This window comes from Annulohypoxylon truncatum (assembly GCF_022578515.1).
Source record: "Annulohypoxylon truncatum strain CBS 140777 unplaced genomic scaffold F4807scaffold_25, whole genome shotgun sequence".
Taxonomy (NCBI): Eukaryota; Fungi; Ascomycota; class Sordariomycetes; order Xylariales; family Hypoxylaceae; genus Annulohypoxylon; species Annulohypoxylon truncatum.
Genome location: NW_025953811.1, coordinates 382534 through 409558, shown reverse-complemented (window position 1 = coordinate 409558; position 27025 = coordinate 382534). Strand labels below are relative to the sequence as shown.

At 47.4% G+C, this 27025-nt stretch overlaps 9 protein-coding genes across 9 annotated transcripts; 5 read left to right on the top strand and 4 right to left on the bottom strand.

Annotated features, from left to right (window-relative positions):
* The first annotated feature begins 466 nt into the window (after positions 1 to 466).
* Positions 467 to 1873, top strand: F4807DRAFT_169000 (mitochondrial carrier). Its single transcript, XM_047993439.1, has 2 exons — positions 467 to 717; positions 940 to 1873. The coding sequence occupies exons 1-2, from the start codon at positions 615 to 617 to the stop codon at positions 1743 to 1745; spliced, it is 909 nt and encodes a 302-aa protein (XP_047852395.1). The 5' UTR covers positions 467 to 614; the 3' UTR covers positions 1746 to 1873.
* F4807DRAFT_168983 (TIP-1 family-domain-containing protein) lies at positions 1874 to 4748 on the bottom strand. The gene is made up of 4 exons (XM_047993438.1): positions 2917 to 4748; positions 2575 to 2863; positions 2475 to 2524; positions 1874 to 2421 (listed from the first exon to the last, which is right to left on the bottom strand). Exons 1-4 carry the CDS (start codon positions 4534 to 4536, stop codon positions 2002 to 2004), a joined length of 2379 nt encoding a protein of 792 aa, XP_047852394.1. The 5' UTR covers positions 4537 to 4748; the 3' UTR covers positions 1874 to 2001.
* Positions 4749 to 4960: 212 nt separating this feature from the next.
* Positions 4961 to 6396, top strand: F4807DRAFT_433576 (uncharacterized protein). The gene is made up of 2 exons (XM_047998701.1): positions 4961 to 5634; positions 5697 to 6396. The coding sequence occupies exons 1-2, from the start codon at positions 5565 to 5567 to the stop codon at positions 5879 to 5881; spliced, it is 255 nt and encodes an 84-aa protein (XP_047852393.1). The 5' UTR covers positions 4961 to 5564; the 3' UTR covers positions 5882 to 6396.
* On the top strand, positions 6397 to 7831 carry F4807DRAFT_433573 (P-loop containing nucleoside triphosphate hydrolase protein). Its single transcript, XM_047998700.1, has 2 exons — positions 6397 to 6549; positions 6619 to 7831. The coding sequence occupies exons 1-2, from the start codon at positions 6517 to 6519 to the stop codon at positions 7537 to 7539; spliced, it is 954 nt and encodes a 317-aa protein (XP_047852392.1). The 5' UTR covers positions 6397 to 6516; the 3' UTR covers positions 7540 to 7831.
* Positions 7832 to 8938: 1107 nt separating this feature from the next.
* On the top strand, positions 8939 to 10743 carry F4807DRAFT_469075 (uncharacterized protein; the record flags this gene model as incomplete). Its single annotated transcript, XM_048002667.1, has 2 exons — positions 8939 to 9292; positions 9352 to 10743. The coding sequence occupies exons 1-2, from the start codon at positions 8948 to 8950 to the stop codon at positions 10741 to 10743; spliced, it is 1737 nt and encodes a 578-aa protein (XP_047852391.1). The 5' UTR covers positions 8939 to 8947.
* Positions 10744 to 11553: 810 nt separating this feature from the next.
* Positions 11554 to 17443, bottom strand: F4807DRAFT_462313 (uncharacterized protein; the record flags this gene model as incomplete). The annotated part of the gene is made up of 9 exons (XM_048001808.1): positions 11554 to 14381; positions 14637 to 14809; positions 14991 to 15912; positions 15971 to 16196; positions 16256 to 16549; positions 16623 to 16682; positions 16743 to 16971; positions 17024 to 17098; positions 17151 to 17443. The coding sequence occupies 9 exons, from the start codon at positions 17441 to 17443 to the stop codon at positions 11554 to 11556; spliced, it is 5100 nt and encodes a 1699-aa protein (XP_047852390.1).
* Positions 17444 to 18713: 1270 nt separating this feature from the next.
* On the bottom strand, positions 18714 to 20736 carry F4807DRAFT_168647 (prion-inhibition and propagation-domain-containing protein). Its single transcript, XM_047993436.1, has one exon. It carries the CDS (start codon positions 20609 to 20611, stop codon positions 18854 to 18856), a length of 1758 nt encoding a protein of 585 aa, XP_047852389.1. The 5' UTR covers positions 20612 to 20736; the 3' UTR covers positions 18714 to 18853.
* A 158-nt stretch (positions 20737 to 20894) lies between these two features.
* Positions 20895 to 24828, top strand: F4807DRAFT_462311 (ankyrin; the record flags this gene model as incomplete). The annotated part of the gene is made up of 4 exons (XM_048001807.1): positions 20895 to 22264; positions 22310 to 22405; positions 22463 to 22502; positions 22558 to 24828. The coding sequence occupies 4 exons, from the start codon at positions 20895 to 20897 to the stop codon at positions 24826 to 24828; spliced, it is 3777 nt and encodes a 1258-aa protein (XP_047852388.1).
* A 261-nt stretch (positions 24829 to 25089) lies between these two features.
* F4807DRAFT_452672 (HET-domain-containing protein) lies at positions 25090 to 26842 on the bottom strand (the record flags this gene model as incomplete). Its single annotated transcript, XM_048000359.1, has 3 exons — positions 25090 to 25142; positions 25202 to 26114; positions 26231 to 26842. The coding sequence occupies 3 exons, from the start codon at positions 26840 to 26842 to the stop codon at positions 25090 to 25092; spliced, it is 1578 nt and encodes a 525-aa protein (XP_047852387.1).
* Between the last annotated feature and the right edge of the window lie 183 nt (positions 26843 to 27025).

The window sequence follows — 27025 nt, the reverse complement described above, 5'->3', positions numbered from 1 at the left end:
AGCCGGAGACAATATGGGAAGGTTGATAATGTGACATCGTATTTGTAAGATCTAAGTTTCCAGGTTTCGTGATTGTCGTATCTATATTTATCATGTAGGTAGGTATATCACGTTGGTAGTACACATACAACATGTACTGTTAGGAGGGCTGTGTTTCCCCACTATCGATAACTACTCCGCGCCCCACCATGACCTCAGAAAGCACTAAAAAGAAAGCTCTAAGAGCTCTACCTACCAGCTATTCTGTAATTGTAGTAGAAGCTGGAGGTAATATGTACCCCTCACGGTGTAGATGGCACTTTCCGTGTAATGGATGATATAGAAAACCCGAACATTTGGGTCACCGATAAGCTCAATTTCGATTCCCATATCTCATCAATTCCCACTGGCACGCTTCACCGTCCCTCATCTCCTATATCGGCGAACCTGTCTGACAAATATATACTCAGCCTCGTAATAAACAATTAGCTTCCACCCCGTTGGTCAGAAACTCAACCATCAATTGACTTTCTACAATTGAGAAGTGCGCCATCCGGGCAAGATAGAGAGAGAGAGAGAGAGAGCGAGAAGCTGTGAATAACTCTCGGAGCTAATTGACTCGAGCGCGGGGCACGATGGGGGACGCCGCCCAAGATCTCGACGCCAAAGGGGGCGGCCTTGATACGGCGAAGGACTTGTTCGCCGGAGCTGCTGGAGGAATTGCACAGGTCCTTATAGGTATGTGATGATTTCTGGGAGATATGTTGAAGTATCACATGGAATATCACGAGAAACTCCGGTCCAATGAGTCGAAAGTCACTCATCCAAGGCCTTCCCTTGCTGCAAGAATCACTCATAAAATAGAAAAGAAAAATAAAATCATATGACGAGATCACAGAAAAAGAATCTCTATTTATCTAATCCAACCTAACTCAATCACCATACTAACAACGCCCCCAGGCCAACCCTTCGACATAGTAAAAGTGCGCCTACAAACCAGCACAGCATACAGCTCCGCCCTCGACGCCGCATCCTCGATCTACGCCAAGGAAGGCGCGCTGGCCTTCTACAAGGGCACCCTGACCCCGCTCCTGGGCATCGGCGCCTGCGTATCCATCCAATTCGGCGCCTTCGGGTGGGCGCGGCGGTCCTTCGAAGCCTCGAACGCGGCCAAGGGTTCCAACGACCTCGGGTACGGCCAGTACTTCGCCGCCGGCGCCTTCGCCGGCGTCGCGAACAGCGTGATCTCGGGCCCCATCGAGCACGTGCGCATCCGGCTGCAGACGCAACCGCACGGGTCCGCGCGCCTGTACACAGGGCCGATAGACTGCGTGCGCAAGCTCAGCGCGCACGCCGGCGTCTTGGGGGGCCTGTACCGCGGCGAGGCCGTGACGATCTGGCGCGAGGCCTTCGCGTACGGCACCTGGTTCCTGGCCTTCGAGTACCTGATGAACCGGGACGCGGCGCGGAACCGGGTGCAGCGGAGCGAGGTGCCCGCCTACAAGGTCGCCTTCTACGGCGGCCTGGCCGGCGAGGCGCTTTGGCTCGCCAGCTACCCCTTCGACGTCGTCAAGAGCAAGATGCAGACCGACGGCTTCGGCTCGGGGATGAAGTACAGGACGATGCGGGACTGCTTCGCGCAGACGTGGCGCGCCGAGGGCGCTCGCGGCTTCTGGAAGGGCATCGGGCCTACGCTGTTGAGGGCCATGCCTGTCAGCGCTGGCACGTTCGCCGTGGTCGAGGCTACGATGCGGGCTATTGCTTGAGCGGCGGCGGCAGGTCTAGGCACCAGATTATTTACGGCAGGGGAGGGAGAGTTAGGATAACATTATTTCCGGCCTGGGACGAATACAAGGCGTTGGGCTTCAACCAAAGATGCTTAAGATCGGGGCAAAGGGGGGGCTCGTGGGAATAGATTTTATTAAAGAGCAATTCAACACATCAGATGTGGGGTCGCGCAAGGGCGCAAAAAAATTGCAATAGATTAGGGGCCTTGTGTCAGGCAAAATGACAAAAAACTTTCTATTCGCTATTCTCGACTCGTTTTTGTAGAATCTTCCTCGCGTTTGCCGGGGTGAGGGATTCTAGGTCTAGCTCAGCTAGCAGCTTCTTGGCTTCAGTATTATCTGTGAAGACACGGTCGCTGGCTTCTTGGAGGGATACGGCTCCGCCCTCGGCTTCTAAAGGCAAGTTCAATAGTCTTAAGCCGTCTTGTAGCGTACTGAACGCCGCGGAGCCGTCCGGAATGTGTCTGTCTATGAGAGAAGCGATTGCGTCTAGGTCCCTAACGAACTGAGCAGCTCCGAGCGTCGTGAAGTTTTGCGTCATGAGAACATTTGTCCAAAGCAAATCCTGCAGCTTCTCAAGAGACGCTCGCCATATCCGACGAAAGACTGCTGTGCTCAATGCTGCAGCAAGAAAAGCCAGGTTTCGTTTGAGTATCTATAATTATGTCAGCAACCATGTCGGGCATCAAGTTTGAATGCCAATATTACCTTCAGGGGTTCATCTAGTTCGGGAGTCACGGAAAGTTGAGAAGCTTCCACTGCAAACAATTAGCGGATTGGCGAGAAATAGTAAAATGGTGAAACTTGCCGTGGGTACTGTCGCTGATGGTAGTCCAATGAGCCTTGGCGACGTAGGGTCGGAATGCTTTCTGATGCGAATCATTTAGGGCAGAAATGATATATTCTTCAGCAGTCTTGCGACGAAGAGTGTATGCCGCGATAGTCTCATCAAACAACATGCCACCGTCACCATCCGAGCCGACGACTGAAGAGGTTTTGTCCTTAACATTCTCATAACTCATCCCGCTAGCGATATTACCATCAGTATCAGTCCTTTTCGCTCTAGTCTGAAGTTGATCCCAAAGAGTTACGAAGAACTATACGAAATTAGTAAGGGATTGGTGTGTATCTCGAAATAACCGAATCTCACCTCTTCGTTACTCCAATCTTTCAAAGTAGCAATAATGTGGTCAGAACTACCTAGCACCTTGCAGAGCGATTCGAATGCACCCGTGCCTTCCAAGGCAGCGGCTTGTTCCTTGGTCAGCCCGTGAAGAGTACGGCCCAAGGTTGAATTAATAGTATAGTAAGTATCTAGGGAGTCCTTAAACCGATCATGGTAATCATCCAAGATCTCAAGTTGGATGTCGATGAGAAATTTGAGCTTGTGGGAGAATCTGCGCACCCGTTCATATTGAGACGTGACTGACTTCAACAAGTCGGTCACTCTCACGGCGCCGAATGTGGGTTTCATCTTACCACTGCCGCTATAGTCGTAGTCGATATTCCGGGCGTCGAAGGAGTTCATAATGACGTGATAGCGCTCGAGAGCAAAGTCCTTCTCTGCCTTGAACCAGTCGTCGAAATGTTTTTCTAGCACCTCCGAAGTCAGGCCAGCCCAGCCTTGCTCCAGATCACCACCATCATAATTGAACCTGGAGCGTATTTCATCATCTAGATCCATGAGTTGCACCATAAGACTACTTAGAAATTGTGGATTCTTAAGCCCATGCTGGACCATATCATTCACCTTCTCCCTCATCACGGGCAATAACGCCGTGATCAGAGCGCAAGCAGGATCCACGTAAACCGACAAATCCCGCACTTCCCGCGCTCTAGTCTCTTTAAATCGAGATGCTAGAATATAACCCATGTTATCGCGAAAGAAGCCCTCCCACTTATCAATGAGTGACAAGAATTGGGGAATGCAAAAGGTCCCGAACGACTGAGGGTTACTAGTCGCATTATCACCCATGAACTGAAACCGGAACCACTGGACAAATGGTTTCGCCATAACCTCGATCGGTAAGAGCGTGACCACCCCCTCGGAATAGAGTATTTCAGGTACCTGTAGATCGACAAGCTTCTCGAAGCACTGCAGCCATTCGTCGTCCATCTCGGCATTCGTATCGACTCCCTGGGGCCAGTTGCGCTTCTTCAGGATATTCTCCAGCTCCTTGGACATTATATCCTTCATCTCCTGCCAAAGATCCTCCGTGATCTTCTCGACGTAGTTTACCAGGTGCGTGGCGGCCTCATCCGCCGCCCTTTGCAGCTCTCTTAGCCGGACGCTTAGTTCTTTGAGTCTTGAGTAGGACTGCAGAGCAGCCTTCGGGCTCTGCGGTAGGTGCGAGCGCGCCTCTAGCCGCAGCTTCTCCACGTCTTGCAATAAAGACACATATTGGTAAGCGAGCTCTACCTTGTGGAGCTGCTTCATGGGTTGTTCGAGGCGGCGGTTCGCTTCGTCGGGGGCGGTCGACTCGGCAACGATCTTCATGCGAGCGTCTATGCTCTCCTGGAGCCGGTGGAACTCCTCGATTGACTTGGCGAGCCCGCCTTGCCGGTCTTGGGCAGCGCGTCGGGCATCTTGGAGCTCCTTGGTGGCATCGTCGAGCTGAGTCTGCAATTGGCTGCGTTGGACCTCGACACTTGCTATGAGATTATCGAGGCTCTCGAAATCGGTAGTGGACTGGAGCTTATCGTCGAGATAGTCCTCTAGTCGAATGTCGGGCTCTCTCGAGTAGGAGTGTGCCGGCGCATTTATTGCCATGATTGCTGTCGGCTCACTGAGGACATGTGGTGGAATCGATGTAACCGTAAAAGCCTAACATTGAATTAGGTAGTATCAATAAAATGAGATATGCAGTTATGCGAGTTATGGCCTGATGAGTTATGTAATCATCCATATTGTAGTGGGCCATCGGATGTCTCCGCTTATGTAATCTTTGCACATGCTAATAAAAGACTGGAAGTCGAAATGAGAATTGAACGGTTGGGGATGAGAGTTTCACATATAATTTATAAACTTAGGGCGTCGTTATGATTCTATACCTTAGAATTTATTTACCTTGATCATTCTCTATACTAATACATCTCATGGATATCTTATCATTTAACATCGTCAGGGTTGTAGTTGACAAAGTATCCAGGCAGAAGGGCCTCGGAATTAGTGCCCTATGTAGTAATAATACTGTGATACACTGTATGCACTTTATCACATAGGCGTACAGTGTATTACAGTATTATTACTACATGGGGCACTAATTACGAGGTCCTTCTGCCAGGTACCTAGTAGGTATTCCCGCCGTTAAGGCTGCGAGGGGTCCCCCTAAATGAAGTTGGAGATAACTTCTGGTACTAACTCAAACCCGTTAGGATGATATCAATATACAGCAACTTTGGGGCTCTCCGCAGTGGAGAACCAGTGAGGCTCCGTGCCGCTATCTCCAACGTCGACCGATCGTCACCTGAATCGGTTAAGTTTCATGGGACATGACGACATCGCTACCGATGAAATTCTAGTTCGAGATATGCGAAAGCAAAGCCGATGGTGGGGGGCCAATGAAGGGCGACTCACTTATCACTAAGATGTCAAATGAGTCGCCAGTGAGACGAGAAAGTCAATCATGCCACTTGAAATGTATGAATGCTCACTGTCGTTTTTCATTCATAATGCTGTTACCTCCGTGAAGAAGTCAAATCACTCAAATTCAACAACTTCATATGAAGATTTCTTTACACCACGCTAAGCTCGAAGGACGTCACCGTGATAACCACCTAACCTAACTGTCTAACAACATGGGCTCTAATTCAGCCATGGCGAAGGAACGCCCTAGGTCATTTGGGATCGGAGGAGCCGGGAACATCCGTATGGGCTCCCTCTCCCATATACTTCGCCTAGCAATTAACCAATTTCTCTCCGTCCCCCAGGAACATGGGAAGAAGCTGTCGTACACGACGCAATGTCTGCTAGCGAAGCAGTAGAGCGCCGCAGGAGTAGCCTCATGAGTCTAGGCTCGGTGGACAGTGCCGATTCGAAGTCCTCTAAGATCTCTGGGCGCTTTAAGAGCATATTTCGAAGTCGTTCGAAGTCAATTCCCGAGGTCTCCGAGTAGAGAATCAAGGAATACACATTGGTGAACAATTGGTAATTGGCCGATAGCGAGTAATCGTAAAGGAGTTGAAGGTAATACCACGGGATTGGCGTCGTTTATCGGTTATCTCAAGTTTGGAGTCTATATGACATATCTAAAATACGGGCTTTCTTTATCCGTAAGGTCCTGAAAAGCAAGCTTGGCTCTCTCAGTTTCGTCTCCTACAGCCATGGATCGTTTATTTTGGTTTTCGCATCGCAGGACCATGAAGAGGGCCATTGAAGCTAGGATGGTGATGCAATAGCTACAGCAACAATTTAGTGCCTATCAAGGTGGAAGGGGAAGGTATTTGAAAAAGTTTATGCACGAGAACCATATAATGGCCCATGGGATTAAGCCATAATTCAGGGTAATAAGGGGCCTTGGTCTGGCTCTTGATCAGTTGAGGGTCAATAATATTTCCTAGTATATACGCATTAGCTGGATTGAGTTCCGGACAGCGGGTAACGAATTGAAAGCACTTACCAACACAGTACGCTGCCGAGAATTACCCGAGGCGCTCAACAGCCTCATCAAAGCCGCCATGCAAGCATTCGTGCACTCTCTTCCTTTGGACTCGTACACAAATCGCAATTAGTTGCAGACCTTTGTCGAACATGTCTCTCTCGAAAATTCAGCATGTGATCCTCGTGTGTAGCTTCTCGTCACAATATGAAAGACCTTTTGTAATTTCGTCTTGCTGACAACGGAAACCGCAGGTCCTATCAGGCAAAGGCGGCGTGGGAAAGTCCTCCGTGACCACGCAGTTAGCTCTCACTCTTTCGCTGGCTGGCCATAGTGTTGGCGTCCTCGACGTTGACCTGACGGGTCCTTCCATCCCACGCATGTTTGGAATAGAAGATGCAAAAATTACGCAGGAAGCAGGTGGCTGGGCGCCGGTCATTGTGCACCCTGATATCGATAGTCCCCAAGGGAAGATTGGACGACTGGGCGTTATCTCCTTGGGCTTTCTCCTTGCGTCCCGAGGTGATGCTGTTGTATGGCGTGGGCCGAAGAAGACAGCCATGATACGCCAATTTCTATCCGACGTACACTGGGAAGCGCTCGACTACTTAATTATCGATACCCCCCCGGGTACGAGTGACGAGCATCTTACTCTAATTGAGACCCTGTCTCAGATGGACTCAAGCCCTGTCCGCCCAAAGCAACTCGCTGGTGCCATCGTCGTAACGACGCCACAGGCTGTGGCCACTGCGGACGTACGTAAAGAGCTCAATTTCTGCGCAAAGACGGGCCTCAACGTCCTTGGGGTGGTCGAGAATATGAATGGATTCGTATGCCCCAACTGTTCAGAATGTACGGATATTTTTGGTTCTGATGGGGGTTTCTTAATGGCGAAGGAGTTTGGTGTGCCGTTTCTAGGGAGCGTCCCCATTGATCCACAATTTGGGATATTAATAGAAGCTGGTGAGCGGCCGCTTCGCCAGGTGCTTGATGGGCAGGAAACCCCAACAATGGTAGAGGCGGGAAGCAGGGACGAGGACGATAAGGGGTTAACATTATTGGTTGAGAAGTATCGTGACTGCTCTCTGGCCCCAATATTTAGAGCAATTATGGGTAAAATGATTGAGAGTATCGACTCTGTAAAAAAAGAGTTCTCGCCTACACTAGTACAGTAATGGGCCCACTGTCGCCTCATCGCTTGTAAGGCTGACTAGGTCTATCTTAACCCGGTTTCCATAGAATGGTGTATTGGTACGATATTAGGTACTACCGCCTCGTGCATTGTTCTTTCATAATGCGCAGAATGCGGTAGGTAGGTACGTGAAGCTAGCTTGTTTGCTATTTCAACTCCTTCCCGCTCCCTACCGCGTATCTGATGCTGCTTGTTAACTTCTTAATATGACATATCATAAGATAGTATGCGTAATGCCTACAGAACCTTGTCATCGAGTTTGAATAAGTACGTCTGCTTTTAGAAAAGAAAGTCAAAATAATTGTTTATCATATGGATTACTAAGCGGCCGCTTACTAATGCGTAACCTTACATAATAAGACTCCTGATTAGCCAATCAAAGACCGTATAAAGACTACCTACCTAGCTTGATCAGTTCGTAGAAAAGGGGACAGTACTGACCTAACCTATTGAGTACATTTACTTAGGCCGATGACTTGAAGGAGATCGCGATCTACAGTGCAAGAAACGGCACTTATCCTAACTTCTCTCTAGGAATAATTTGGTAGGTGTGACAAAAAATCAAGAAATGGTTGTTTTGAGTCCACCTAGAACCGCCGTCGTCATGCCTCGATCTTCCCCATTCTTCCCGATCGGCATACATGCGGTCAGCCACCATATTCATATTGCGCAGAACTCAGAACCAAGCCAGGCTTATTGGTAGAAAAGTCGCAAGTTCTTGCCGCAGACTTATATGCTGCCCACCGCACCAATAGTCCGTTCCAAAGACCATCCCAAATGGAACTGCTGCAGCTGCTCAGAAAATCATGCCTCCATGCTGACGATAATTTCGTGTTGCGAATATGGCGAGTTGCGGAACTCGTGTGAAAGTATTGGGCTTCGGACTATCATGAGGCGTTTTCCGATTATGTTGACTCTGGTTATCTTTGGCGATTTAGGACAAAATCGAGAGAAGAGGCTTTACGCGAAATCGCCTAGTAATTAAGAATGAATCATGTCCGGGGCAGACGATGATTAGCCTTGTCGAGACATAACCCACGGATACGCAATCACTGCTGGGACTCACTCGGTAAATCCTCGTGAGCCCCTATACGGATTGGTCAGTACATCAGCACTTCTGACGTGTACAACATCTTGCATATTTGATCATGCAGAATCGTATGGGGTTGTCATTTGTGCCTCGAGCGGGGTCTTAAGTTATATTACATGAATATGTTCTCTGTCCATGATAGTCTGGCTAAGTACATACAAGGTCTTATGAAGGCCGAAAATGCCGGTGCTCACCTTCTTCTCCACTTCCAAGCCTCGAATACAAGAAAAAACCCTGGATCAGTTATCATCTGAACATAATTTATAATCTCGGCTCATCGTTCCTTGCTGGTAACAACAGCATGGAGCTTGATTCGCCAGTGGCTGCGATCATTGAGCTATTCTCAACCTGCCAAGACTGCTATTCGTTCTATAAAACCCGTCAAAACGCAGAAAGAAAGACACGTGTGATGACAAAGGAGTTCGATGCCGAAGCGTCCATCCTTCATTCTTGGGGTCTCTATTGGGATATCCATCTTCCCAACAACCCTAACTCGTCAAAACTGGAGGATTACCTGAAGCAGAATCCACACAAAAAACATGATGTAGTGAAAATCCTGTTACGAATCGGGGAATTGATGACAAACAACGGCGACCTATTAAAGAATTTTGGTATAAAACTAACGCTCAGCGATGCTCAAGGAAAGGTTCGTATTTTGATACACGAAAAGCCTTAGAGTTCGAGATACCTAATCGAAATTACTAGAGCAAGGAATCGAAATTCAATGAGTTCCGTGTAAAACCCGAGGATAGCATCGATAATATCGGTGCGAACAAGGCTGCGATGAGAAATCGAGTAAAGTTACTCAGAAAGTGCAAGTGGAGAATTCTGCGCGGTAAGAATAATGACTTCTCCAAGCTCTTGAAAGCTCTCCGCAAGCACAATACCGATCTCCGTCATTTCTGTCCAGATGGAACTGGGAAGGACTTGAATCGATTCCTTGTCATAGCCTTCTTGAATGACCACATCGAATTTAATCCTCTCGATAAGGCGACCAAACGGATGAGTCAGCTGGTACAGAAAGAGAAAGATCCATCGATCAAAGAAGGGTTAGAGCTTCTACGAGACATGGTAAAGATCAAGGATTCGGCAGGTCTTCATAACACGGAACAGATATCAGATTATCACAAGCGCCATCTATTGCGATATCAGCTAGATATGTTATGCCTTCGCCATCCTGAGGAGCCTTCAACACTTGCAGTTCTGACAAAAGACGATATGCGTTCCATGGTGTACGTCGAGTTCAAATCGTACAAAGATGACACACGCACAATGACCCATGATCGAGAGGTTGTCATTCTCAAGCTTGGTCGATTATTAATGGTTGACTCCAAGTATGGATCCTCTCGGCTTAACACAATGCTATGCCTTGGGCTTTTCAAGGACAGCAAGAAGAAAAGAATCGGTTTCATATTCGAGCTGCCTAATGTTAAACCCAGGAAAAATTTTGTGATAACTCGCAACTCCGACTGGGATGATTATGAGCCATGCCGACTTTCGAACATTTTAAACAGTGGCACGCGTCCATTCAAGTTGAATTGGCGCCTCAGTCTCGCGAAGGAAGTTGTGGACACCATCATTCGGCTTCATGCTATCGGCGGTTTGCACAAGAACATCAGATCCGACTCGGTACTCTTTTCCTCTAAAAGTTACTTGGCGTTGGCAAGAACCGACTATTCCAAGCATCTCCTGATGGGCCATGACTTCATTCGAACTGATGCGAGCCCTACCTCCAGCCAGGGAGGTATGGGAAAATGCCCTGACATATACCACCACCCGGACCAGCGTAAATCACCGGACCGAGCATACCAGTACGCATACGACATCTACTCTCTCGGGATCCTTCTCCTTGAGATTGGACTTTGGAAGTCGCTACATCAAATAGTAAGAGGAAAACAGAACTATAGTCCTGACCGCCTCCACAAGTACATATTGGAAACAGTGGACGTTGATCTCCCCATAGTCTGCGGGGAGATATACAGTAGCGTCGCGAAAACATTCATTTCAATAGAGTCAAGGAATAGCCTGAAGTCAATGAATGAACAAAGAGACAAATGCGCAAAGATGGCTAGAGAGCTTTCTCGGTGTGTTGCTTGAGAGTCAGGAGCTTGGTCATTCTCTCTTTTTGCTACCTCCATCTCTTTTCAGGCTAGCCCCTCGGCCCTTACGACTCAATATAATCGACATTGCAAGCTATTGACAGTAATTCCGGTACAGCTGTGCTCATCAGGAAACCATAACACCCCGATCACCACCTCGTCTCAACTGAGGGCCGGTGATATGCCGCAAGGGGTACCCCGAAGCAGTTAAGTAATGAGGGTAGGGTTTTGGATAACGACTAATTACCAATCTTGCGCAGCAACAACCCTTATCCCAGTCTTTTCCGCTGTACTAGCACTCCTACAGACGATGCACGGACGGCATAAGTCGAAAGTGTAACCGTCCGCCGTTAGAAATCGATAGGTGGCTTTGTCAGTTTGCGCATTCCGTACGGCTACGCTTTGCAAATTAGCAGGAGCCCTAGTAGCCAGCCGATACTATCACTATATGACGAAGCACATCTGACATCGTGGGTTGAGAAGGAGTCTCTCATTCGGAAACCAAATCGGCCTATGGGCTAGGGTGTGCTTGGAGGGTGGGTGGGTTACGACGGCCTGACCGAGGAAAGGTTATGGTATGACAGGAATCGCGTCTTCGCGCATTTATTTTCTAAGGTCTATTGATTCGAGTGAGAGTTGTTCTCTTGATGACAATCGTCACAAATAGAGTTAACTTGATCGTGTATGTCGGCGCCATATGACATCGACAGGTCTATCATAAATCCTCAAAGTGCCTGCGATCTCTAGGGTTATTGTGTCGCTAAATCTTCAACCTTCCTTTCCTGCTGAAATTGGATTACCATAGACTCTAGTGTGCTCTGCTCATAGTGTAAGCTGAAACCAACACTATGATGGCAACTAGCCATATCCTGATATCAAGTGTAGCTTCTCTCAACTGTGACCACTTGGATTTGATACCGCGCGCCCCAGTCTGATCGAATTGCGACCGCCCCACAGCTGCCAACTCTTCGCCCTTGACCGATACTCCCTCTTCGCTAACAGCTTGATTCACCGAGGCATCGTTTTCTTCAGCCACGAGCTTCTCTTCATTGGTCGATACTTCGTCATTGACGACGGAATTGTTCATAGAAGCAATACTCTCTCCATTTCCACACATGGTCTCTACTTCTGGTCTGACTCCAAATTCACGTCTTATCCTCTCCAGCCACTCAACTAATGGTTCGCCAACATCGTTGACATGATCCGGATTTTGGTTGAGAAATGTCGGACCGGGCACAGCCAGTATATCCTTATACTTGAAATTTTCTCTGCAATTGCTGCACAAAGGAGCGGTTGGGCAATCTATGGGAACATAGAACGAGTTTTTGGGATTCTTTCGACAGTGCCTACAGGATATGCTCAGATATTCCGTGATATTTGGAAGCATTTGTTCATAAGCAACCAAAGCTTCTTCCCGCTTTCCGAGAAAAACGAGGCAATTTCCCAACTCATAGAGTCCTGGGTGCCTGCATCCGCTTTTGTTATTATCTAGCAGTCGGGACGTAATGATATATATGACGTTGTTAAGTCGGGTCCTTCTCTGGGTATGCGGCGTCGGCGGAAGATGCGGAAGATGCGAAGTCTTTAGTTCATTTTCCTGCATTGATTCGATGCATGTTCTTCCATATGCATCAAGAAGAGAAAGATCAGCACCCTCTTTGATTAGATTATTAGTTGTCCATCGGTGTCGATTTTGGATAACATAATGTAAAGGTGTCTGAAATATTATATCGGTAGCATCGAATCGTATAGGCTCCCGGCCGAAAAAGGGTCCTTCATCAACAACGCAACGATAATGGTGCAAAACTTTTATATCGATAATCAAATTCGAGTAGTCTCGAAGGACAGCGTAGTGTAATGGGGTAAATCCAGTCTCATCTTGGATGTTTACATCGGATTGAAGTAATCTTTCAATGCAGTCCCTGTTGCCATATAAAGCAGCATAGTGCAGTGGAATAGCCCCATTATTATCACAGATATTCGGGTTCGCGTTATTTTTGAGTAAGAGTTCGATGAATCTGCGGCTTGACCAACCGATCAGGCGATTGTTGTATCCGTCCCCCGTGTCCGTACGGTTGCACCAACTGAGTACCGCAATATGCAGAGGTGTAAATCCCATACAAGTTGTGCCATTTATAGCAGCCTCGGACTTAAATTCTGCTTCTACAACTTGCTCATCGTGGAAGTATGCTGCATAATGCAGGGTAGTCCATTGGTCGTTTTCATGTACTCGTCCTCCTCTGAGAGAACTCAAGAGGATATCCTTATCTTTTCCAATGGCGGAGTATAGAAGGTTTTCTCTGAGTTGGGAATCGGGTTCGAAGTGATCAAGTAATACCTTTATTGCTTTGCAGCTTGAGAGGAGAAATCGCCAAGTATAAGACAACGTAGGCTGCGGTTTGTTTATGATAAAATCGGACGGTTTCAATCGCTGGAACTCCGATGTTCCTTGCCGAAACTCCTCTTGCGCGTTTGCCCAACGCTTTGCAAACGTTTTTATGACTTCCGCTGTGACCTCGATTTCGATATTTTGATGATGTAGACATTCAAGAATATCTGCTATCAGGATAGTGTTGTGTATAGGTTCGATGAGCATCAATTCCGTAACTTTGATGCGACGTTGGGATGAGTTGCAAAGTTTCAACAGTGCCGCCTTAGTAAAATTGACTTTGTCCCGGACCTTTTGAAGCCACAATGGAAGATAAGGATTAGAAATGCAATCCCTTGATAAGTCTTGATAGAATAGAAGTTCCACAATTTCACTGTTGAAGTCATCGTTGCCATGTTTCGTATCCTGCTTATTGTGGCTCATGTGCTGGAGCAACTTCATGAAAGTACCCAAGTCTGCACTGTCGATTGCGGAAGTGAGATGGTTTATAGCCACCTGGAATCGAATTTTGGAAGTATTTAACAAATCCGACAGTGTATCACTTTTGTGAACTATAGCAACGTGAAGAAGTTCATCAAATATCTCAAGATCGATTTTTCGATGGTCGAGTAGGAATTCTAACGTGCCTTCCTTGCCAGACCGAGCAGCTGTTCGTAGACAGTCATCGGTAATAGTGCACCCTCTATCGAGAAAGAATTGAATCAAGTTGCGATAATCTTCGTGGGATGGTTCCATGCATTTCAATAAATCGCTCGAAACTAAAGACTGTATGGTAGGCGCATAGTGGAACAAGGTCCGTAGACTTTGATATCTGTTGCCGCTCGGGAACCGGAAAAGGTGGCTGAAGAATTCCGCTGATAATATTTGAGACATCTGTTCTCCTTGATGGACGCATAGGGAGCGGAACGACTCTGGCCTTTCCTTTGCCATAATGGAAAGCTCGCAATCATGACCTATTAGATCATCATTGTGTACTTTCTGTGGGAGCCACGGAACATCGAGATGAAGTATAATGGAGATTAGAGCCCGGTAACTGTCCACTCCCCTCCTCTGGTCCAGTTTCCTTGGCCAAAATCGACGTACATCAAACAGAAATAGTTTAATGCAGATGTCAGAGGCGATCAAGCATTCAACCCAAAGCCCAAAAGCTTGGTAGTTTTTGTCCAGGAGAGATTTGATTTGAGGTGTAAACTCTTCATGCTCACCAAGCGAAACAACATGCTTATACCAGCTTGTACTAGCATAAACTAGGAATGGGTATATCCTAGGTAGCACCAAGCCAACACGCGGAATTTTATAGTGAAAAAAGTTGTGAGGATTAAGCGATATCGATAACCTGCGTTTGGCTGTATAATCAAATCCTTTCGCAGTGAGGTAAGATAAGCAAGTCCGAGTTATACGCCTGTCGGGACTGATATCCTCAGGATCGTGAAAAAGGGCAAGATTTTCCTTGCAGCCGAAGAATTCTTTACCTGACTGGTGTTGAAAAAAGACACACCGACCATAGTACATGTATTCACGGGTGGTCAAAAGACTACCGAAGTTCTCATCAATAGTATTCTCATCGAGAGGGCGTTTGTATTTATCCATTTCGGATAAATGCGTGTATTGGTTTCCATCTGTATTGTATGGATCGTAAGTGAGGGCAGCTTGTAGTTCAGCGACTGTAAGAGGCCTATTCGGTTATTAGTCATTACCTAGAGAATGCTCTGATACCCATATGCTGTAATCATAAAAGGGGCCTCTGTAGAAAGTATAGAAATGATAGGTTATACCTTTTTGCATGTACTACCCATATCAAGATTTTCTTCAGGATCGGTATTCGTCCTGCTAAGAGATTGAATAGTCTTCCGTACATATCTTTGAGGTCTGTTGGTATGCTTTTTAGGACTGCGTCGAGTTCTGATTTCGTGGGTAACTTTTGATGCGAAAGTTCTCGGATAACGACAGAAACCCAGAGAAAAGTACGTCCAGATTGAGAAAGAAGTTGCTCTCGTATTTCCTCCTTCACCCCTTTCTCTTTATCCATATATCTTATCTCATCGAGCTTTTCGTCTATGAATATAGCCAGGTCATCCTTAGTGACGTGAAGATCTTTATGGTATGGCCGAAACCATCTTTCAATGTCGTCCTCGCCTGGGCGACTGGTAAGCAGTAATCTCATACGATCTTGATTCTCAGAGAATAACTCTTCGAGCTTCTTCACCAGCATTTGTCGTTCGGTCTCGGTGTAATATGGGGTAGAATAATGTTGCTTTTGCGGGCATTCATCTAGGGCATCAATGATACAATATATGCGCCGGGCGTGGACATTGAGCATAAGATCCGAAAATTGTTCCCAAAGGTTATCCATGGAAGCGACAGAAAAGCTTTGTGATGAATTCCAGAAATTGTCTGTTACATGGTCGAAATATCTCCTATAGCTTAAAAGCTGTATGAGTAAGTGGCGCAGAATATCAGCTGGTTGGCAGCTTGGGTCTTGTGCATTGCAGAAATAGCTGAGTATGATGGCCTTTTCAGCGTGTCTCGGAGGTTTCATTGCGCGCCGTTCAATGTGCTTTACCAAGTGCTTCGCCAACACAGATTTTCCTTGGCCGGGAGGCCCACAGATCCACAGAGGAGGAGACTCCTTTTCATCTCGCCATTGCTTGAAATAATCTTTCTCGAGGAAATTCTCGAGCGTTCGAAGACATGGATTGGCGATGGAAGTATATTTCTCTTGTATACTGGAGTCTTGTTTGAACTTCTCCAGCTTTGAAGTTTGATCTGGAGATAATTCTGTATCTATTAATCATCGTTGAACTGATTACTTATATGATAAAGTTGTATTACACACCATCCGTGTTTCTGAGAGCCTTTTCAACCATTTGTCTAACCTTATGCGACACTATTCGATATAACGGATCGTGGATAGAATGATATTTCATTATTGTAGTATGATCCGCATCGAGCGGAATGCTATCCGGTATTCTCGACGAGCCGTCAATCATGGTTGCCGAGTCCTGAGTTACCATCAACTTCTTGTTTGTCTTGCTTCTGGCCAACCGCCCGTTTCTATCTGGCTATATTCAAAAGTCAACTCTCTACACTATAACGTGTGTGAATACAACACAATACTAACCTCAACAATAAAGGTTGCACGGCGTTCGTAAAATGCTGTGATATCAAGCTTCTTGGTTTCACAGAAGTCCATGAAGTTTCCCCCAAGTAGCCGCAAAGACGTTTTCATTTCGGTATCACTGTTCACAACTATATCATTCACAAGCTGCCCCATGGAGTCATGGTAGCCTAATATAGTTTCAAGTTCCTCATGCCGAAGTCCTCGATTAGGAACGCCGAAAAAAAGGAAACCGTAACTGGCCTCTAAGAACATCTTGTATTTGTCGTCGGTGTGACCTGTTGCTTGTACCAATGCCTACGTTCATCAGCTACTCCTTGCTATAACATAACAAGTACCCAACAGAAACGGAAGTAATGTAGGTACTCACCTGTTTCACTATCAATCCACCGAGGCTATGACCTATGAATATAATAGGTCGACGTGCAACCTATTTGTTGTTAGATGTTAATCATATGGATCTAGGTTAATCACGAAAAAAGGAACGCACTATTTTATCATCTCGATATGAGATAATGGCATCAAGCAAGTCGGTAGCATAGTCGAGGATTGATTTCTTGCAATCTCGGTCGGCAGGATTGCAGTTGTGACCGTAGACAAGAATGCGGAGGTTGGGAAGTTCAGTAGGCAGGTAGTCTCGCAACCAATTTTCTTTACCATTTTGAGGCGACTTAAAGGAGCCATACGGATGGCCAGCAAGGCCGGGAACTACAACCAAGCTGAAAACCATTAGTTTAGGGATGTATTTCAAATATACGACTCTTAACTTACTCTATGGCATTTTCGCTCTCATATGTCCCATCATACAATGTAGTAACATGCAGGAACTTCTGGTCGGGTTCAACGCTGTAAAATTTAGCTTGATGCTTCTTTTGTTTGATAAACTACTTAGTCATACCTAGCGATGATCGTCTGGTCTTCGCCTGTACTGATCTCAAGATCAAACGGCTTATGATCGACAAATGGTGACACTTGATATTGGAGTGAAATTGTTGCACAATAACGTGTTTTTTCGGCAGACAACTTTAGGGTTGCATTCGGATCAATGTCGAACTTGTTCTTGAGCGCAAATAAAACCGATTTATCGTCTAAAGAGCGTGCTGTCATCCCGGAATTTGGTACAATGAAAAGGCGCCATGTTTTCGGCACCTGATCTGGCAAATTCCGACTTGTAGTCCACGCTTGACCCATTACAATTCATATTCAAGAATGGCGATGAAATGAATAAAGGTAAGTGATGGGGAAGGGGCGGGGCACCCTCCTTAAACCGAAGAAAATATCTACCCTACATTCAACAACGTAGCGGTCGCCTAGAGTTGGCCAGTGGCGTGTGATATGTACACTCCCAATTCTCAGCCAAGGAATGATCATTGATCGGCATGTTTATTACTTACCTAGGTAATTACGTACCTGAGTATTGTTTTATAGTCTGCCTAGGTAGGTAAGCCGGCATGACTTTATGTATGATATATTGCAGATGTCTTTGGCGTCATAGAAAACGTTCATCCTGTCAGCCATGGCCTGATCGACGACACAGGTTTTCTGCCCTACTGTCGCAATATGAACGCGCCCACCATTTACCTACCCAATATTGGATGCGACCACGTACTCGGTGTACGTGGGATGCACAAAGTCGACACCAATAAGAGGGCCGTGGGCACCTCATTCACGTCTGGCTTAAATAAATCTGCCTTGCCAGATTCGGGTTCGCTTTTGGATTGGTTATCGCCAGTTAAATTCTATCCCAATGGCATTGCCACTTGTCTATCATTTGAATTGGCAGTAGTCTCCAGCCAAGGATTAGAAGGTAAGATATGCAGGTAGGGTTGCCTTTTCATATCGGATTTACACATTGAGACACATTCTAGCCTGTGCTTCTTATTTGAAAAGGATAAAGGATTGGTTACAGTACTAGCACTGGCTTGTGACGCCCCCTCGTACCTTCGATACTGCGCTTTAACTAGGAAAACGGACAGTGTCCTACAGAGGACGTCTTCGAGAAAAGCAAGGATCTTCGGAAGATAAGGACTGTCCCTTTAACTGGCAGTTGTCTGCAGTCAGGGATTAGGAGGCAAAGTACAAATTCCTACAACCTGGTTGACCAAATGCAGAACGTACAGCATGAAAGGTACATGATTTTACTTATATTTTGTCTTGTACCATTTGTACCAATAGTGTCTTGAACCGAGCTTTTGTGGGCGCTTAGGTGTATCTTGCCTCTTAATCCCTGGCTGTAGACAACTGTCAGTCAAAGAGACACCCAAAATCAGTATATTAAGTAACCTCCGGTATCTCTTGATCACTACCCGTTTTCCTAGTTAAAGCGTATTGCCGAAGGCACGAGGGGGCGTTACAAGCCAGTACTAGTAAGGATAGGAATTGTTGATTAAAATGAGACCAAAATAGCAAAAGATTATAGACGATGTATTGAATGTGGTGTCAAACTTTTGAGTGCGTATCTACCTAGGTACCTACTACCTATGTTCCAATGTTTTTGTTAATTTCATTATTACACTTTTGATGGTTAGGTGCCTGCATAGATCATAATGGTTACTTTGACCATGAGATTTTTATTCCTTAATTTACCTACATAAGTAATGTTCAGATATTACAGCGTTCCAGTTGACGCACAGCACCGTCAATGAGGCTTGGTTCGTAAGAATCTACGTTACCCTTGGCTGCCCCTGTCTCCTTGGATTCCCCTTCCAAACACATCAAACAAGTCGCCGCGTATATATCCCCCATCCTATACCGCAACTTTGATGTTGGAGTCCTCCCACTTCCGTCTAGCAAAAATGGCCTTACTTTTGCCAATTGGGTGAGTGGCACGTTCTCCGCACCGACATTGACCACACTATCTACGAGATACCGCAACGCGCGCCACTCAGCGATCTCAAGCATCACAGTTCCCAGAGAGTACACATCCATGGTGGCGCTGAAACTCGTCGTCGGGTCGCCGAGCGCGTGGGGGTGGCGATAGATGTCGAACGTGGGGTTTGCGGAGGGTTGCTCAGAGATTTCGGTAGGCGAGCCGAAACGTGCGAAAGCAAACCCAGCTAGAAAAGGGTCCTCGAGGGCTAGTGAGCCGTCCGCTTGTGGAAAGAACAGGATGTTCTGTGATCGTAGGCTCTTGTGCAGCCACCCAGCACGATGGAAGTTCTGCACGAGGCGGGCAATGCTCAGAGCGAGTTGAATCCGATCCGTGAGGCTTGGTGGCTCTATGCCGTCTCTTGCAGAGAAAAGATCAAGAAGCGAGCGAGGCTCGACTGGTTTATCAGGGGTGGGGTGGTGGAACACGAAGGAGACTGTGCTGTCTTCCATCACGATGCCTTTGCATGAAAGGGAGCGGAATGTCTCATCTTTAGGGGCGTTCAAAAGTGTTGCTAAGTTTTCGATTCGAGGCAGGATTTTGCTCCAGGACAAACTGGTAATCGGTTTCTTTTCGATCACCACCACTTCCCCGTCATAGTCCGCTAAACCCATACTTTCATTCTTCTTCAGGGGTTTGAAATTGGAGAGCCTTTTGCTGGACAAAGGCTCTAACTTCTCAAGTAGCTTGCGTCTTTTCGGCGCTCCAGTATCTTGTTGAATTGGTGCTTGCTCCGATTCGTCGAGACAAATGCGCAAGGCCTTCATTTCGGCCGAAGTAGCAAGGGCCTTCATGCCCCGAGACTCCGCTTGGAGCGCTTTGAGGGCCTCGGAAAGGGAGAATAGTTGGTCGAATTTGGTGTTTAGCGCGACCATGTTGGAAACGATATCCTTAGTCGAATCAAGGAAATCGTCGTGTCGCGTGGGGTCCAACAGGTTCCAAAGTTCTCGAACCAGGAAATGGACATCTGCGGCTAGCTTCTCAATATTGTCCTTATCAACGGCAGCCCACCACAGTCGCTTAAAGATGTGTTGACCTTGCGCCGCCTTCGCTCTTGTCAGGATTTGGCGTCGGGTGTCGTCTGAGATACCGGTGAATACTCTGTCGACTTCGGATAGGGAATAATCATGAAGCTGGGCAACTGTCTGATGCTCGTCATCCACGCGTGGGACGAGCTTCAAGCCATAGCGTTTCTTAAGCTTTTCAGTATCTAAAAGTAGGTCTTGCAATTGTTGGAGAATCATTTCAACAGCACTTGAATTTAAACGTGGATCGAGTGTTCCATCTCCCGTCAATAAGCCGGCGCGACGAGCCCAGTCTGTTAACTGTATCTCCTGGATATTGAGAATGCATACAATTGCCGATGCATGCTTTCCAAGGTTTTGTGCCGTGGATAAGAGAACGAAGCCCTTGATACATCCCCCAAAGAGTTGCAGCGACAGCGATATCAAGCCCGCCGTGCTAGCTGTGATGCTAAGTGGATCTGCCATTTGCGTCGTTATGTTTTGCTAACCTTAGAAGTCAAGGGCCGCTCGAAATCCAGTGCGGAATTAAAACGGCGACAGGTGTGAGACTTTCAGCTTCTGCACATAGCCGGGGCGAGACATTTCTTGGCTGCATATTGCACGTAAGGGGTATAGTCGACGGCTGCCTCAGCTGAAATCCATGGATCCCCTAAGAGCATTAGCAAGCACGCTAGGTATGTGACGGGACTACTTTCGCATCCTCATAATTCTCCGAATGAGAGGCTTCAATTCAGCAACACAACTTGAGATGGATTCCAATCGAGCAGACTCTGTTAGACCATACACTAGCAGCGAGCCAGCAGCTTTAGACGGCGCCGGTGAAGATGGACAAAAATCACTACCTATGATAGGGGTCGAGGCCTACACTCCGAATGTGTTTGACTTAGTGCTGCCTACAGGTCGCGCCAAATACGCAGTCAAGTCAAATATTCCTCCTGCCTTTCTCCAGAGCGAAGCTGTTGATTCTTCGCTATTCCTTGGTCGCGGTGCCTCGTTCACGGTCACTCGACAAGCCATTCCGGCCGGTCCGGAGAACATAGTGGAACGAATAAATATGGGCGGCTGGATTGCAGAGTCTGTAGTAAAAGCCCCGAAACGTCCTAGCTATGTAGTATATAAATCGGCACGAGTAGCATTTCAACCCAACGGCAAACCAGCGACACGTGAAGACAGTCGGGCTCTACAAAGTGTTCTGACTGAATTTCATGCGCTATTACATCCGGCACTGCTTAAGCATCCCAACATTATCGATTTTCTCGGACTCGCTTGGGGAACCAATCATGCCGACCCACTTCATCGTCTTCCGGTGCTTGTTGTCGAATACGGAGATCGAGGCACTTTAGCAGACGTTCAGTTACGTGGGCCTCCATTATCCGACGCTTCGAAGCTTGATATATGTCTCGGCATCGCGCGAGGTCTTAAGGCCCTGCATGATAATGGCATAATTCACGGTGATGTGAAGCCGGAGAATATCATTATGTGCTCACATAATGATAACATCCCCATACCTAAGCTGGCTGATTTCGGCTTTGCCATTATCGAATCCACTGAGGCGTCTGAAGTTATGATTGGGAGCACAAGAATTTGGCGAGCCCCTGAAGTTTCCTCCGCTATTCCTGTCGCTAAATTGAGGTTCACGGACGTGTATTCCTTCGGTTTGGTGGCATGGTCGCTTGCTATTGATGGCAAAGACCCATTTAGTCTGTTTCTTGCTGATAGTTTGCATGGTGAGGAGCGACTTCTTGAGATCGAACGTCTTAAGCAAGCGGATCAGGTTCTAGCTATGTCGAAGCTAGAGACATGGATTTTCGACTGGGGATTCACACGTAAACTACAATCAGCAACCTCCCATACCCAAGCAAATTCGTCATATGGATCAGCTAACCCAACTGAGCTACAAACTCTACAGAGTCGCCTCATGACCCTAATGTCTTCCTTAAGACAGTTAGGGGCACCAAAAGAAATGATAGTTTCGGGTGTTGTGGGATTTTACCGTCAACAAGCATTCTTTGGACATCTCGATTCTCTGTTCACCCATACTTTGACTAAGGATCCAGACCACCGAGATCTATCAGCTGTGATAAAGGAACTTGAAGGACAAGATGTCGAAATAATCAAGTGAGAGGCTCTTGGACCGGGAAAGATCTTGCTGACTGTATTCAGGGGCATCGCAACTTTGAACACCGCAGAGTCTGGCAACAGCACGCAGGGCTTGGTCAAGCCTAACATAAAAAGTTCAGAGATTCCGATGACAGAGAAGTACAAACGATCATGACTTTAGTTTACCCCGTTGTAGCGGCTAATATATGTTAACAGCGCATCGAGGAACTTTGATTGGCATGGATTGGGATTTAAGGTTATTATTCTATCTTCTATGGTCTATTATGGGTCCCTTCTAATAATCAATACAGTCTCATCAATATTCATGGCAGATGACTAGAGATCTTGAACCGAACGTACAAAACTTTATAGTTAACACTCTATCCCACCCGGATGAAGATAGCTCCAAATTCATTCAGGCAGCATATTTGCTTAACGGGTACGGAGTCAACGCCGATGTAGATCGGGCTCTGGAGTGCCTCGTTCAAGCAAGTCTATCAAGAGATTCAATTTCCCAGGCATTCTTGTACAGAGTGTTTAAGGCATGTCAAAAGGACATCCCGTCCGAAGTCCCCGTGCTGCAATACTTGAAGTACCAAGCCTTGAGAGGGTCGCGTATGGCGCTACTCGATTTGAAAGAACTAAACCCTGAAGAGATGGAAAGCGTCAGAGATCGCGTACGGTTCGGCTATGGTGGTGTCGGAGCCGATTGGTACCTTGATCGCCAGTGGAACTATGGCCTCACGCAATCTACATTAATGAGTAAAGACTTCAATCTTGAATGTCTTGGCCCAAGAAACAATTTGGCAGATATTGTCGTCAATAAACGAGGAGACAAGATCACTCATGCGTCGGCAGCTGTTGGCGCGTATGGCTTGCTTAAGGAGCTGATAACTGACGTTAAGGTCGACGTCGACCTTCTTAATTCGAAGGGAGAAACGGCACTGTTATGTGCTTGTCGGTCGGGACACGCAGCAAACGTGAAGCTTCTGCTTGATAATGGTGCTTCCGCTTCCATTCAGTCATCGAGCGGAGAATCGCCGCTTCATTGGCTTTCATCATTCAAAGATAATATTAATCCTGCGGCCGTTGGGAAAGACTTGATTGAGGTAGGAGGAGCAAAAGTCGACGCATTTACCACATGTCGTGTATCTCATTCCATCTTTCCGGGCACGATGGATGTGGATTTCCAACCTGAAGGGACACCACTCTTGTGGGCCGTTCACGACAACAAACCCCGAATCGTTGCATTCCTACTTTCGGCAGGAGCAGATCCAAATTGGCGATTCAGCAACGATGACCAATCACCTCTAGAGTGGGCAGCGTTCTACCACCATACCGAGTGTTTAAAACTGATGATCGAACACTTGGAGAAGACTGCCCCTGCTCCCATGACGACGGAAGGGAAAAAAGACACTCGGCAGACAGTATTGTATGGGCCACTGATAAGACACGCCGTCCACGGATCAGACAAGTTCTCCATGATCATAAGAGACGGCGCGAACTATCTCAACAGTTTCAAATCCACCCTAGCTCTCCTACAAGAAAAAACAAAACTAGTTAAATTCAGCGTAGGAACAAACGAGACACTACTCCACTACGCCGCAAAAGAAGCCCACGACGAAGCCTGCAAGATCATCCTCGAGTCCGGCTGGCTCGTAGACGAAATCAACAAACTCGCAGGCCCGGAGTCCCGAACGCCCTTACTAGAAAGCGTGCGCTGGAACCGGCGCCCGCTCTTCCAGCTCCTCGTCCACCACGGCGCCGACGTCACCGCCCTCTCAGCAAGCCCGTACGACGAGTCCGGGCGGCGCACCTGGACCGCGCTGCACGTCTTCGCGGACCAAGCGCACAACAACAACAACAACAACAACAACAACAACAACAACAACAACGCCGACGACGACCTAGCCCTCGTAGACGACCTCGTCGCCGCCGGCGTGCCCGTGGACGGCAGTAACAGCGCGGCCGCGCCAGCCACCGAAACGGCCTTCCACATCGCCGTCCGCCGCCACGCCTTCCGGCTCGCGGACCGGCTGGTCTCGCACGGCGCTAACATCGACGCGACGTGCGCGCGCGCCGCGTTCCTAGTCGCTTCGCACCCGCTCACGGGCCTCGGCTGGGTCGTCGCGCTGAACGCGCGGCACAGTCTGTCTGGGCTGCGGTACCTTCTCGCGCAATCGCCTTCGTTCGTCGTCGAGCCGGAGCGTGGCTACACTGCCCTGCATCTAGCTGCCTGTGTGCCGGAGGGTCTGAGCTACGTGGGTGGCGATGGCGGGGCGGTGTCGAGGGCGGATTTCGATTGGGATACGCATATGCTGCTTTTCCGCGAGCTGTTGGAGTGGTTTGATGGCTCGGAGAGGCTGGATGCGAGGTGTATGGTTGCGGCGGGCGCGAAGACGGCGCTGCATCTTGCGGCGGAGTATGGGAATGTGGGGGTTGTGAAGGAACTTGTGCGTGGTAAGGCAGATACGATGGTAAGATGTGAGGCTGGGGAGACGGCGGTGGAGATTGCGAGGAGGGTGTGGGGTGGGAAGGGGCATGAAGAGGTTTTGAGGGAGTTGTTGGTTTGGTTGGAGTAGAGGTGTGACTGAGCGATCCCCTATTTGAAATATTGATATTTCAAAGTTGTTATCTTCTATCACCAACACCGTCGAAATTCGACCACAGGAAACCTGCGGACGGCGGGTCATAGAAAGGATATTTGATATATGCGGAATATATTCCCAGGCAAAGGGAGTTTCCAACTTGTAGACTAGCAATATTGTTGTTTTCTCGCGTGCTAAACCACCTCCATGACATCTGTCAATTGTACTTCCACCGATGCATGCGTATTAAACCTCTTAACCTGAGCTTTGTAATGCATACAATCGTTGCCAACAATCATTAGTTGATACTTGGGGCCGGGCCTCCCTTTCCGATCATTTTTCAATATATCTTTGCATATATCTTCACCAATCTTATATCTATTATCTTGATCTTGATTTTTCAACAGATCGAGAACCTCTTTCATCTTTCTTTCGGTTTTAGGGTCGCGATCGGACCAGATCACCACCGAGATGTTGTCTAACATATCAGGTCCTCGAGGGTTGTGGTTTAACTGACGCACGCAGCAGACTAGGAAGTTCCATCCTCTGGGGACCATACGAAACTCAAGACATGATATAAAGGATCCATAAGGCGGTGTTGAGAGTGTATTGCTAGTCGGGTTCCAGGCTAGCGAAGGATAAACGGCGATTACGCGAGCTTGTTCCTTTGGCGGTAGACGGAATTTATAAGTTAGGTGAATTATCTGTGACTTGTAAAGTTCCCGCGCGCTACTCTCCGCAACATCCTTTTTTATATACACTGTTAAAGGTGGTCGTTTTTCGGTGGTGCGATTTGCCGGGATAGTGAAAGTCCGGAAGGTTCGGTGTCGAACATATTGTAACTTGAACTTCTGAAGTTGGATGGCAATTTCTTGCTTATTTTTATCCGCCGGCGACATAGTACAAGAAAGGGGCATGGTTAAGAAAGAGTCGCCTTCCTCGGCAGTGCCCGGAACGACTTGAATCCTTAGTCCCTTGTTGGTCATAGAGAACTCGCCGATATCCACTGAGGAATCATTGATATGTTCAAGGTTACCGCAGCCAGAGAATTCAGAAGGAGATTGAGCGAGTACGCCACGAATCCCTAGCCAATATCTGTCTGGCAGTATTGGTTGGCCGTTCCCAGATTCATCTTCCGACTGTGCCGTCCACGCGAATAATGATAAATCATCTGTGTTTTTCAGAATCTCTTCCTGTAGTCGGATGAACGCTTTGCGACCTTCTCCATATATCATAGGCATATTGACATCGAAAATTCCGAGGAGGCAGTATGCGATGTCCTATTGTACGTTAGAGGCTCAATTATTAACACTTCCAACTGCCTCACTCTTCGTGCACATATTCCTTCTTTAAAAAAATACTTTGAGAAACGGATAATAACCATCGGCTTTCTTACCTCTACTCTAGTTGTCTTTCGCTTCGACGCCCATGACATCCGTTTACCCACAGGTATATTTGGCAGGAGTTGGCTGTTCATCAGAACTTTCACGTCGATGCCAGTGATTCTGGAGATCTCCTGTCTGTATAACTCCTTGGAACCGACTAAGTTCCAATCTCGATCATAAAAGTTGAGTATTTCGGGGGCAATTAATTCTTGCAACGTCCATCCTCTAGCAAACCACCGGCATTTTGCAAATCCTGCTTTGATTCTATTATCCTGTTTGTCGAAGTCGTGGACAGACATGTCCGAGAGGTAGGCATAGCAAACGAAGGAGTCCTTATACCACTGGAACATGGAATTGATAGCCTCGGATAGGGCGGCACTGCTCGTCTTGTCGATGCAGCAAGTGTCGACCCAAGCGTATGGTATGCCCCTCTCTTCCGCTAACCGACAGGTTGCGGCAATTTTATCAAATCCTTTCTTCTTCCTTGCGGTGGCTTGGTGAAGTTTCATCTCCTGAAAGTTTACCTCTTCCTCTTCCCATGTATGCGACAAGATTGCATACTTCACATTATCCGGATTCTCAACGTAATCCAGTTCCAGAGAGTCAGTGTTGATGAGCCACATGTCGTCCGGCCTTAATCTTGTTGACTTTTACTAAGACAAATGAGGTTCCAATTGGCGTTGAGCGTCAGCAATCTCGAACATCCCTGATGAGATTAGTACAGGCACTAGTGTCTGCTGACTTATTTGTGGCGGTGCGGGAAAAGGAGCTAGAGGTTAAAAGCAGGTTCTCACGCACGAACCAGG